The sequence below is a fragment of the Saimiri boliviensis genome, chromosome 14, assembly GCF_048565385.1.
Source record: "Saimiri boliviensis isolate mSaiBol1 chromosome 14, mSaiBol1.pri, whole genome shotgun sequence".
In the NCBI taxonomy this organism is placed as follows: Eukaryota; Metazoa; Chordata; class Mammalia; order Primates; family Cebidae; genus Saimiri; species Saimiri boliviensis.
Window position 1 is genome coordinate 13,854,782 of NC_133462.1, and position 13,077 is coordinate 13,867,858.

The following is a 13,077-nucleotide window of genomic DNA, read 5'->3' on the forward strand; positions in this document are numbered from 1 at the left end:
CTTTAGAAATTTCATCAGTATAAAAATAAACTGTTATTAAAATTCAATGATTCATTACCTACATATTATTGTAAGATGTTAAAATTCTAAAATAAAATATTAACCTTATTTGACATCCATCAAGACAAATAATTAGGACCAGGAAATGGAAAGCTATTATGAAACAAAATGGATCATTGAATGAATTTTTGAGATAAACAAAGTCACAAGGGGAAAACAATTCCACCACTGCTAATTTTGCAGAATGTAGCACAGATCCATTAATGATTGAGCAGAACAGAACACGGATTTACTCCTTCCACTTCTGTGTAAGCCAGGAAAAAAAATTTCAAGAAATAACTGGAAGACAGGAAAAATGGAGAATAAATGAATCCCTTAATTACATGCTCTTTTTGTCAATCCAGGTACCCAACCACTTAATTTAAATATTAAACTCTTTAAATGTGAATATTTAAATACTAAACCCTTAAATTTAAACTCTTAAAAATTATTCACCTTAATAATCATGGATCATGCCTGTTATCTCAGTGCTTTGAGAGGCCAAAGCCAGTGGATCACCTGAGGTCAGAAGTTTGAGACCAGCCTGGCCAACATGATGAAACTCCGTCTCTACTAAAAATACAAAAATTAGCTGGGCGTGGTGGCACACACCTGTTATCCTGGCTACTCTGGAAGCTTAAACCCAAGAATCACTTGAACCTGGGAGGCCGAGGTAAGCCAAGACCACGCCACTGCACTCCAGCCTAGGCAACAGAATGAGACTCTGTCGTAAAAAAAAAAAAAAAGAATTTAACTTCCAAAAGATGATAACAGTCGACAGAAAAGTTGTTTCACATCAGTTTTTTCAACTGAGGAATAAATGACCAGATCAGGTAACTTTGTTTCATCTCGAAGGATTCTGTAATTAATCTTTATTTCAAAGAGGTGGAGAAAAATACAGTCAAGCAAAGAAATGTGTAGAGTGTGGTGGATGCTGTGATCTGCCACCAAAATCTCTTCAGGAATGAAGGACTCTGACCTCTGTGTCTGATGTCAGCCCCTTGGGCATTGCCTCAGCTGAACAGAACCCACAAGCCCAGTGCCAGACCTCCCCCTAGGGCGCACTGAACCCTTGGTTTGACTGAATCAGGACCCAACCTCTCCCTCTGCTCAATCCAGTTTCCGTTCCCTCCCTTACACAGCTGTTGATCCCACGGTCCTGCACGATAATCTCAGCCTCACAACCTGCCTCCCAGGAGAGCCCAGCCTGCAACACACAGGTGAGCACAGTTAGCACACATTATTTGAAAATGAGAAGGTGGGCCAGGTGTGGTGGCTCACACCTGTAATCCCTGCCCTTTGGGAAGGCGAGATGGGCAGATCACGAGGGCATATCTCGATCAAGAGATCAAGACTATTCTGGCGAACATGGTGAAACCCTGCCTCTACTAAAAATACAAAAATTAGCTGGGCATGGTGGCACACACCTGTAGTCCCAGCTACTTGGGAGGCTGAGGCAGGAGAATCACTTGAACCCAGGAGGTGGAGGTTGTAGTGAGCCAAGATTGCGCCACTGCACTCCAGCCTGGCGACAGAGCAAGACTCTGTCTCAAAAAAAAAAAAAGAAAGAAAAGAAAAGAAAGAGGCTGATGTGGTGGCTCATGCCTGTAATCCCAGCACTTTAGGAGACAAGGCAGGTGGATGACCTGAGGCCAGGAGTTCTAGACCAGCCTGGCCAACATGGTGAAACCCTAAAAATACAAAAATTAGCTGGGCACAGTGGCAGATGCCTGTGATCCCAGCTACTCGGGAAGCTGAGGCAGGAGAATCGATTAACTCGAGAGGTGGAGGTTGCAGTGAGCTGAGATCACGACGCTGCACTCCAGCCTGGCAACAGAATGAGACTCTGTCTCAAAACAAAACAAAACAAAAATAGGTCAGATATGGTGGCTGATGCCTGTAATCCCAGCACTTTGGGAGGCCAAGGTGGGTGGATCATCTGAGATCAGGAGTTTGAGACCAGCCTGGCTGACATGGTGAAATCCTGTCTCTACTAAAAATAGAAAAATTAGCCAGGCACAGTGGCAGGCACCTGTGATCCCAGCTACTCAGAAGGCTGAAGCAGGAGAATCACTTGAACCTGAGAGGCTGGGGTTCCAGTGAGCCAAGATGGTGCCACTGCACTCCAGCCCAGGCAACAGAGTGAGACTCGGTCTCAAAAAAATAAAAATAACAAAATAACATATTGGCACACAATTTGCATGATTCAGTTTTTGACAAGGTAATGACTAGAGTTTCAAAAAAAATTTCACAATTTTGATAATGTATAGAAGAACATCCGGCACCAACCAGCTGCTGGGGCCTCCTCTGGATGTGGTTATCTGCTGGGTGTCTGAGCATACATGGGTCTGTGTCCTCGGGGGGAACAGTGTCCCTCTGGCTGTCTGCTCTAGCTCTATCTTTCTGATTTCTCCATTTAATATATGTTTATTAAACTCCGGGTGCCATCTCCTGTCTTTCCTCGATTCCTGGGTTTGTGTGTGTGACCACACATTCACATCTGTCCACACCAGGCTGTGTCTGTCTTTCTGCATCACGTGTGTAATTCCTTCCTCAAAGGCACTCTCCCTGTCTTCCTCTCTCTCTGTTTCTCTCTTGTAGATGTCTGTCTCTCCGTACTTGTCTCTTGGTGCCTCTCTGTTTGTGTCTTCATTCATTGATTCATTGGTTCATTCATACAATATCTCAGATATTCCTGGAGGCCCCTGAAGAGTTCACAGCCTGGTAGCGGAGACAGTCACTAGCCCAACCTAGTTTGATCAGGGCTGGGAGACAGGGAGTTGCTGGAGGCTGAGGATGTGTGGTTGAGTGAGGAGATGGGAGTCAGGGAAGTCTTAGAGGAGGGGATGACAAGTGCGTCTTTACGTGTGGAGACGTGTTCCCAGGATTGGGTGGTGCGTGTGGGTGGTGCGTGTTGGGGTGGTGGAAGAGAAGGAAAGTTGAAGGGCCATGTGTGCCACTCTCAGACTAGAGCAGAGTGTGGGGAGGGTTGTAGGAGGAAGGCCAGCAAGACACCAATCATTCAAAATTAAGGGTTCCAGACTTCTAGTTCCTCCTCCCTCACACCCAGAAGTGCAGCTCTCCAGCAACTGAGAATCATCCTGGTTCCATCACGATTACCTAGGAGGAGACCCGCCCATATAGGAAGGGTGGGACAGAGAAATACTGGCCAGGCTGGGTGGCTGGGATGCTTAGGACTCAGTAGAGGGAACCAGCCAAGCAGCACATCACTGTGGGAGGCGCTGTCCCAGGCGGCCCAGCTCAGCACTGGCAATGGGGGTTCCCAGAGTCATTCTCTTCTGCCTCTTTGGGACTACGCTCTGCCTGACAGGTACCAAACTTCTGAATCCAGTAGTGAGAAGGGGCTGGGGGCATGGACTTTGGGGCCTGAGGGAGGAGGGACTGGGGGCCTGGATTCCTGGATCCGAGGGAGGAGGGGCTGGGGGCCTGGGCTCCTGGGTCTGAGGGAGGAGGGGCTGGGGGCCTGGACTCCTAGTCTAAGGGAGGAGGGGGCCGGAGACGTGGACTCCTGGGTCTTGGCGGGTGGGGGCCTGGAGGCTATGTCATCTTCATTTCTCTTCCCTGCCTTTGCTCTTCTTCCATCAGCCATTTTTCCCGGTGTCTCTCTTCCCACCATCTCAGCCTTTGTTCTCTTCCTTGCCCAACTCCTAATTCAAAGGCATCTCCAGGGAGCACCAGGACTCTTTCCAGAACTGGCAGGAACCCTGGCTTCATCTTCAGGCAACCTCTACTCCCACTGTGGGCTAGGACGGAAACATACTCATTTCAGAATGGCAGCGATTACAGACAGGGAATTAGAAAGGGAGAAAGAAGGCTATCCCTGCACACAAATAAGTGTGTGTGTTTCTGCTCATCGGTGGGAGAGAGCTGGATTTCTGTCTGTGTTCAGGTTGTGTGTCCTGTGGGTCTCTGTGCTTGTGTGTGTTTCTCTGCATGGGTTTCAAAGTTTCAGTCTGAACAAATGCTTCTGTGGGTCTGTTTGTGAGTTTGTTTTCTTTGTAAAGAGATGTGTGTGTAATTTTGTGTATCTGAGTCTGTGTTTGTGTGTCTTGTGATTTGTAGGCCTATATTTATCTCTGTGTATATGTGCTCAGTTTTCTGTTTTTTGGTTTTTTTTTTTAATTTTTTGAGACAGGGTCTCTCTCTGTCACCCAGGCTGGAGTGCAGTGGCACGATCACAGCTCACTGCAGTCTTGACCTCCTGAGCCCAAGCAATCCTCCCACCTCAGCCTCCTGAGTAACCATGACTACAGGCATGTGCCACTGCACCTGGTTAATGTTTTATATTTTTTTGGAGTGACGGGGTTTCACTATGTTGCCCAGGCTGGTCTCAAACTCCTGAGCTCAAGCAATCTGCTCACCTTGGCCAATGAGACTGGCCTTTTTGTTTTTTGAATGGAGACAAGGTCTCACTCTGTTGCCCACACTGGAGTGCAGCAGTGCAATCATGGCTCACTGCAGCCTCAAACTTCTTGGCTCAAGCAATTCTCCTGCTTCAGCCTCCCGAGTATCTGGGACTACAGGGACACACCACCATGCCTGCCCAATTGTTTGGGACTTTTGATGTGTTTTTTTTCTCTCCATGTATCTGTGTTGCATGGGTCTGTATCTTTTGTATCCATATACGATTTTATTTTTTATTTTTTATTTTTTTTTGAGACGGAGTTTCGCTCTTGTTACCCAGGCTGGAGTGCAATGGCACGATCTCGGCTCACCGCAACCTCCGCCTCCTGGGTTCAGGCAATTCTCCTGCCTCAGCCTCCTGAGTAGCTGAGATTACAGGCACACACCACCATGCCCAGCTAATTTTTTGTATTTTAAGTAGAGACGGGGTTTCACCATGTTGACCAGGATGGTCTCGATCTCCTGACCTCGTGATCCACCCGCCTCAGCCTCCCAAAGTGCTGGGATTACAGGCTTGAGCCACCGCGCCCGGCTCCATATACGATTTTAATTTTTTTTTTTTTGAGACAGAGTCTTTTTCTGTCGCCACCCAGGCTGGAGTGCAGTGGCACAATCATAGCTCACTGCAACTTCTGCCTCCTGGGCTCAAGCAATTCTCCTGCCTCAGCCTCCTGAGTAGCTGTGACCACAGGCATGCACCACCATGCCCGGCTAATTTTTCTATTTTTAGTAGAAATGGGGTTTTAGAACTCCTGACCTCAGGTGATCTGCCCACTTCAACCTCCCAAAGTGCTGGGATTACGGGTGTGAGCCACCATGCCTGGACTCCATATATGATCTTAAACTGTATGTTTTTGTGGTTTCATTTTCCTGTGTCTCTAACATTGCAAAATTGTGGCCTCTGGTTTTATTTGTGCTTCTGTGACTTGGTGCCTGTGTTTGTCTGTCTCTGGGTATGATTTCCTGGTCCTGCTCTGGGTTGACATTGTTTTTCTTTCTTTTTTTTTTTTAATAATTTTTTTTTCTTTTTTAAAGACGGGGTTTCACCATGTTGGTCAGGCTGGTCTTGAACTCCCGACCTCAGGTGATCCACCCGCCTTGGCCTCCAAAGTGCTTGGATTACAGGCATGAGCCACCATGCCCGGCCCGGGTTGATACTGTTATCACACATGCACAAGCATCCTCACCAACACACACTTTGGTGTCTGTGTGATCTTCTATGTGTGAAATGCTGTGCCTTAGTTAGGGTGGTTTATACTGGAGGGTCCAGGTGCGTACTTGTTTTGTGTGGGAATGTAAAATTCTGCCTGGGTGCATTAAGGATATGCTGTGTGTATTTGTGAGACTTGGATAACCTGTGTATATGTTGTTATTGTGTGTTTATGTCAGTGTTGTGTGTTGCTGGAGCTGATGTGTGTGTTTGCAGGGCACCATAGGACCACACATCACTCTGCCTGTCCTGGAGTACACGTTCCCCGTCGGGGATCTCTTAACGTGCTGTCCACGTCGGGAGTTCAGCGTAGGGAGCGACGGGCAGAGCAAGAATGAATCACTTCCTCCTTATCTAAATTGTAGATAGAGAGAGGGCTTCCTGGATGAGGGCGGAGACATGGAGCAGCCTGGAGGGGAAAAACTGGACTGGCATCTGCAGAGAGGTCATTACTCTGCCATGAGACAGACAGCCGTGGTCAGCTGCAAGAGCAGCACCTGTTCTCTCAAGGCGCGGCTTCCCTGGGAGCAGAGGCGCCTGGCCCATGTGCCTGTCATTTGCTGGGTGGAGCCCTGAGTTCCCGGGACAGGCTCACACTGGCCCTGCTGACTCTGCCATGCCCCTCTCCCCAGGGTCCCAAGCCCTGCAGTGCTACAGCTTTGAGCACACCTATTTCGGCCCCTTTGACCTCAGGGCCATGAAGCTGCCCATCGTCTCTTGTCCCCATGAGTGCTTTGAGGCCATCCTGTCTCTGGATACTGGTGAGGAGCAAAAGCAGGGGGACAGGGATGAGCGATTAGGGAGGAAAAAGGGGGAAGATGGGAGGAGAAAGGGAGGGAAATTGGGTAGAAGATGAAAAGATAAAGATAGAAAAGATGGAGACGTAGAGGAAGAAGAGGAGAAAGAGGGGGAAAAAGGGTGGGTGAGGCCGGGTGCGGTGGCTCAGGCCTGTAATTTTAGCACTTTGGGAGGCAGAGGCAGGCAGATCATTGGGGCAGGAGTGAGACCAGCCTGGCCAAACCCACAAAAACATAAAATCTGGCCGGGAGCGGTGGCTCAGGCCTGTAATCCCAACACTTTGGGAGGCCGAGGTGGGTGGATCACCTGAGGCCAGCAGTTCGAGATCAGCCTGACCAACATGGAGAAACCCCCGTCTCTAGTAAAAATACAAAAGTAGCCGGGCGTGGTGGTGCACACCTGTAATCCCTGCTACTCAGGAGGCTGAGACAGGTGAATCTTTTGAACCCAGGAGGTGGAGGTTGCAGTGAGCCGAGATCGCGCCATTCCACTCCAGCCTGGGCAACAAGAGCGAAACTTCGTCTCAAAATAAATAAATAAATAAAAATAATAATAATTAAAAAAAAAAAAAACAGCAACAACAACAAAAACCAAACCACTTAAAATTTAGCCGGGCGTGGTGGCCGGCGCCTGTAATCCCAGCTGCTCTGGAGGCTGAGGCACGAGAATCGCTTGAACCCGGAAGGTGGAGGTTGCAGTGAGTCGAGATCGCGCTACTGCACTCCAGCCAGGGCGACAGAGCGAGACTCCGCCCCCCGCCTCCCCCCCAAAAAAAGTGGATGAGGGACGAGCGGTGGCGGCGGGAAGACAACGGGGAAGGAAGCAAGAAAGAGAAGGCGGGAGAGGCGCACAGGGAGGAAGCGGGGAGGCAGAGAAGAACTCGGGATCCCGAGTCTGGGGATGGGGGGAAGGAGGGAAGGAGGGAGGGGAGGAGGCGTAGGTGAAAGCGAAAGAGCGGGAGGAGGAAGAACGCTGAGGCTGGAGGGCGAAGGGTTTTGGGAAGCAGAGCACGAGCCCCGCTCCCGCCCCCGCCCCCAGGGTATCGCGCGCCGGTGACCCTGGTGCAGAAGGGCTGCTGGACGGGGCCGCCTACCGGCCGGATGCAATCCAACCAGGACGCGCTGCCGCCCGACTACTCGGTGGTGCGCGGCTGCACCACGGACATGTGCAACGCTCACCTCATGACGCACGACGCCCTCCCCAACCTGAGCCAAGGTGCGCGGGGGGACGGGGTGGGCGCGGGGCGGGACGGCGAGAGGCCGGGCAGCCCCGGGGGGAGGCGTGGCCTCTGCTTAGGGCCTTCTCTCGGGGCGCTAGGATCTCAGCACCTTGGACTATAGGCCCGAGCCCTGGCGCAGTGCGCAACCCGCACGACTGTACCCGGGTACCACTGCCTGAGTGTGCATCTGTGCTCTCTTGGCAGCGCCCGACCCACCGACGCTCAGCGGCACCGAGTGTTACGCCTGTATCGGGATCCACCAGAACGACTGCGCTATCGGCAGGTCGCGACGGGTCCAGTGTCACCAAGACCAGACCTCCTGCTTCCAGGGCAATGGCAGAATGACAGTCGGTGAGAGGGCTGGAAGGGTGGAAGGGCCTGGGCAACGGATGTGGAGGCAGGGCAGCCGTGAGGGCCCTGTCACCAGACCGGCCCAACAGGGAGACATGACCCTGCTCTGAGTGGGGAGGCATGGTCCTGGTCTGAGGGAGGAGGCCTGGCCTTGCTTTGAGGGAGGAGACAGGACTCTGCTCTGCAGGAGGAGGCGAGGCCCTGGTTTGAGGGAGAAGGAGTGGCTCTGGTCTGAGGGAGGAGGCATGGCCCTGGTCTGAGGAGGGAGGCATGGCCCTGGTCTGAGGAGGGAGGCATGGCCCTGGTCTGAGGGGGGAGGCGTGGCCCTGGTCTGAGCGGAGCGTCATGGCTCTGGTCTTAGGAGGAAAACCTGAAGCAAGTCTGAGGACCGAGGCCTGGCCCTGGCCACCAAGGGGGAGGTTCAGGTGCAGCTGTCTCCCTCTGTTCTGACCCTTCCTCACTGCTCCACCCACCCCCAGGCAATTTCTCAGTCCCTGTGTACATCAGAACCTGCCACCGGCCCTCCTGCACCACCATGGGCACCACCAGCCCCTGGACAACCATCGACCTCCAGGGCTCCTGCTGTGAGGGGCACCTCTGCAACACGGAATCGGTGATCCAGCCCTTCAACAGTGCCTCAGCCACCACCCCTCCCCGAGCCCTCCAGGTCCTGGCCCTGCTCCTTCCAATCCTCCTGCTGGTGAGGCTCTCAGCATAGACAGCCCCTCCAGGTTGCTGGGGGCAGGGTTCACTCACCTTCTCCTTGCTGCTTCGGCCCCTAACACGTAGCTCACTGGAAATGGATGTAAACCAGAATAGCACTCCTGTCCCTCTAGGCCTCCATCTGTCCCTCCCTCCTGCCCCCCAACCTGGTCAACGGGACTGGAGGGAACTGGACACAGTCACCAGCATCCCAGGGGAGGATGAAACAGCCATGTCCTGCCCTGATGAAGAGCAATTCCGATCACAGCTGTTACCCACTAAGCACCAGCCAGGCACCAGGCGCCCCATAACACGGCTTCCTGTGCTCTCCCTCCAGAGCCTGTCTCGGTTCTAGGAGGGAGCTATACAATGATGTCTTTATTGGTGTGGCCCAAGAGAGGCCCAATATGCAGTATGCCTTAACAGTTAGTAGGCCAGGCTCTGGAGCTCAGCTGCATGGGTTCGAATCCCGGCTCCACCATTCTGCCTGCAGAGACCATGGATGAGTTACTTGAGCTCTCTGTGCCAATATTTTCTCACCTATAAGGTGGAGGTGAAAATAAACTTTATAATGATGACAAGAACTGTTTCACAGTGGTTGTGGTGAGGATTTAACAAGATGAATCTTTACTCTTGGGACATAGCAGTGGCCCAGTATAAGTGGGCTACTGTCACAAGCCTTAAGTCACAGATCAGCGAACTGAGAGGTAAAAGCACTTGGTTGAGCTTGTGTATCTAGTGAGTAGAGAATCAGGAACCAGACCCCCCGCCCCATGAACCCCTAGGCAACCCCCTCTCCCAAACACATGAATGCTGATTAACTTCACAGAAAAATACACAAGGCAAAGTTCAGTGAGGTGAAATTCTCCAAGCTGTGAAGATCAGGGAAGACTTCCTGGAGGAATTAACCCTTGAGCAAAATCCTAGAGGAACAACAGTAGCTGGCAAAAAGAAGCAGGAAGAAGGGCATTCTGGGTAGAAGAGACAGCCTGGACAAAGGTCTGAGGGAGGAAGGAACACAGGGTGTGCAGGACACTCTCATAAGTGCATAAACTTCACAGAGATGGGATCCTTCAGCATGTTCTCTGTCCACATGCTTTACCATGTTCTTTCATGTGCTTTTTGTCATTTGATCTTCACAGTAACTCAGTGAGGGAAGCAAAAAAGTAAGTTGTATCCTGCTATTGTCTCAATGTTTGTATCTCCTCAAAATTCATCTTTTGAAACCTAATCACCAGTGATGGTACTGGGAGGTGGGGCCTTCGGGAGGTGGTAAGGTCATGAGGGTGGAGCCCCCATGAATAGGATTAGTGCCCTTATAAAAGAGGCTCCAGAGAGCTGCCTTGCCACTTCCAGAGCATGAGAACACAGCCAGCAGGTGTCATCTATAAACAAGAAAGTGAGTCCTCACCAGCCATGGAATCTGCTGGTGCATTGACTGCAGACTTTCCAGACTCCAGAACTGTGAAAAATAAATTTCTGTTGTATATAAGCCACTCAGTCTATGGTATTTTGTTACAGCAGCCTGAAGGGACTAAGACACATTCCTGTTTTGTATACAAGATGTCCAAGGCACAGTGAGAGTGATTTTCAGAGTAAGTGCTTAGCAAGAATGGACCCCCGTGTCTTCTCACTCCATGTCAGCAAGCAGCCTTGTGAGAAAGGTGGGGCGTGGGCAATTCAGAGATGCTCCTATGCTCCTATAAGGCCAATGTGAGAAGAGCTTCAGGTGTCTTTACACCCTAACATACAAGGGGAAGCTGGATGTTTTCACTCATTCCTCACATTTACTGAGCACCTACTGTGTGCAAGGTGCTGTTCCAGTTGTTGTGCATATGGCAGGGAACAAAAATGGCAAAAATTCCCACCTTCAAGGAGCTAGCCTTTTTGATGGGCTGGCAATCCAAAGCAAACTTTGGATATTGTTTATGTGTTTATTAGAGACAGGGTCTCACTCTGTCATCCAGGGAGGAGTGCAGTGGCACAATCAGCTCACTGTAGCCTCAGCCTCCCAGGCTCAAGCAACCCCCCCAACTCAGCCTTCCAAGTAGCTGGGACTATAGGTGTGCGCCACCACACCCTGTTAATTTTTGTATTTTTTGTAGAGATGGGGCCCCACTACGCTTCCCAAGCTAGTCTCAAACTCCTGAGCTCAAGTGATCCTCCTGCCTCAGCCTCCCAAAGTGCTAAGATTGCAGGTGTCAGCCACCATGCCCAGCCAGATTTTGAATTTTACTGCAAAGGTGGTCTGGAATTGGGATGGCAAGTTTGATGTGTCAGTTTACCTATGGGACAGTTCCAGTTTTTCTATCAAACACTAATCAGTGTGTTAATGTGAGGGTATTTTATAGATGTGATTAAAGTCCATAATCAGTTGACTTTGAGGAAGGGAGATTGTCCCAGACAATTTGAGTGGCTCTGACTTAATCAGCTGAAAGGCCTTAGAAGCAGAGATGTGGCTTCTCTGAGGAAGAAAACATTGCATCTACGGACAGCCGCTTCAGCCAGCCCATACCTGAGATTCCGGCTTGCTCTTTCTGACCCGCCTAGCCAGGCCACATAAGCCAATTCTTTGCAATAAATCTTGTATTATAGATCATCTACTGGTTCTGTTTCTCTGATTGATCCTAGATTAATATAGAATGTGTTGGAGCTGGCATGGCGGCTCACACCTGTAATCCCAGCACTTTGGGAGGCTGAGGCAGGCAGATCACCTGAGGTCAGGAGTTCAAGACTAGCCTGGCCAACATGGTGAAACCTGGTATCTACTAAAAATACAAAACTTAGCCAGGCATGATTGCAGGTGCCTGTAATTCCAGCTGCTTGGGAGGCTGAGGCAGGAGAATCGCTTGAACCTGGGAGGCAGAGGTTGCCATTGCACTCCAGCCTAGGCGACAGAGCGAGACTCCGTCTCAGAAAAAGAGAGAATGTGTTGGAGAAGTAGAAGGCTGCCATAATCATATATAGTTATATATATGTATATATATGTTATATGTGCATATAATTATATGCACATATAATTCCATGTAATATATATGATGTAACATTTTCATTGAGGTATAAAATATGTACAATAAGATGCACAAATTGCAATTTTTTTCATATGTACATACGTGGATAACCACCACCTAGGTCAAGATGTCGAATATTTCCAGCACGTGTCCCCAAAGCCTCCCTCATAACCCTTCAGAGTCAGTTTCCCACCCCAAAGATAATACAGCTTCTATCATCAATTTTGCTTAATTTTAAACTTCATATGAATGGAATCCTACAGCACGTGCTCTTGTGTACATGCTTTACTGCTTGACATGTTAAGCTTCCCCGCAGCAAGAACGGGAGCTAGATCTGTGAGGCGGCCGCTGCGCCTGTCTAGGCAAGAGATGACGTGCCCATGACAGCAGAGGTAGTGCAAGGAGTTGGAAAATGAATCGATTTCTTTTTTAAATTTAGCTGTTCCTTAACAGGCTGCAAGGAATAGATTTTATTAGTAGGGAAGACAGGACTTGCTGATACATTGGTTGAGGAGTATGAGGGAAGAAAAGGACTCAAGATGACTCCTAGGTTTCAGCCTGAGGAACAGGGTAAATAGGTTTCAGCCTGAGGAACGGGGTAAAGAGGTTTCAGCCTGAGGAACAGGGTAAAAAAAAAAAAAAAGAGGGGGGATTTTTCAGCTTCATTGTAATTTTTTTTTTTTTTTTTGAGACTGAGTCTTACTCTGTTGCTCGGGCTGGAGTGCAGTGGTGCAATCTTGGCTTACTGCAAACTCCACTTCCCAGCTTCAAGTGATTTTCCTGCCTCAGCCTCTTGAGTAGCTGGGATTACAAGCACCTGCCACCACGCCCAGCTAGTTTTTCCATTTTCAGTAGAGACGGGGTTTCACCATGTTGGCCAAGCTGGTCTCAAACTCCTGAGCTCAAGTGATCCACTTGCCTCAGCCCCCCGCAGTGCTGGGATTACAGGTATGAGCCACCGCGCCTTGCCAGCTTCTTTATAATCTTATGGCACTGCAGTGATGATAAAGGCACTCCGCCGTTGGCCGAAGGGTCGTTAGGCAGTGTATGACTGTACTTCTGAGACAGAAGATTCTCCCTGGAGTGGGGTGGCCAAAGACTCCTGTGAGATGAAATACATGAGCAATTGGCAGTGCTTTGTCATGAGACTGATAAAAACCTCGAAAAGCTTATACTTGACAGCTCTAAGTAGAACAGGAGTGCACCGACTGCCTTAGAACTCGTAGTCTGGGGAGTCCAAGTGGAACTGGACTCAGCTATGTAGCTGCTTAGCTGCTTGGGTATCGCGACCCAGATGCCTTCCTGAGTGCTTAGTAGAGAGG

General features: G+C 50.0%; 1 protein-coding gene across 3 annotated transcripts; it reads left to right on the forward strand.

Moving 5' to 3' along the window:
* The first annotated feature begins 582 nt into the window (after window positions 1–582).
* LYPD5 (LY6/PLAUR domain containing 5) lies at window positions 583–9,328 on the forward strand. 3 transcript variants are annotated; one of them, XM_074386276.1, is made up of 6 exons: window positions 583–712; window positions 1,182–1,259; window positions 6,307–6,435; window positions 7,511–7,687; window positions 7,896–8,042; window positions 8,522–9,328. In XM_074386276.1, the coding sequence occupies exons 3-6, from the start codon at window positions 6,372–6,374 to the stop codon at window positions 8,758–8,760; spliced, it is 627 nt and encodes a 208-aa protein (XP_074242377.1). In that variant the 5' UTR covers window positions 583–712; window positions 1,182–1,259; window positions 6,307–6,371; the 3' UTR covers window positions 8,761–9,328. The 3 variants fall into 3 exon arrangements, with proteins under 3 accessions (XP_074242377.1, XP_010330795.1, XP_003944577.2); XM_010332493.3 differs by lacking the exon at window positions 583–712 and having other exon boundaries at window positions 1,130–1,259; XM_003944528.4 differs by lacking the exons at window positions 583–712; window positions 1,182–1,259 and adding an exon at window positions 2,038–3,370.
* Window positions 9,329–13,077: the final 3,749 nt, after the last annotated feature.

Bases quoted from the DNA above. Each gene is read 5' to 3' on its own strand.
- LYPD5 (XM_003944528.4), top strand. From the start codon at position 3,313: ATGGGGGTTCCCAGAGTCATTCTCTTCTGCCTCTTTGGGACTACGCTC. The intron at 6,436-7,510 runs GTGAGGAGCAAA...CCCCGCCCCCAG, and splicing joins CATCCTGTCTCTGGATACTG to GGTATCGCGCGCCGGTGACC. The intron at 8,043-8,521 runs GTGAGAGGGCTG...ACCCACCCCCAG, and splicing joins CAATGGCAGAATGACAGTCG to GCAATTTCTCAGTCCCTGTG.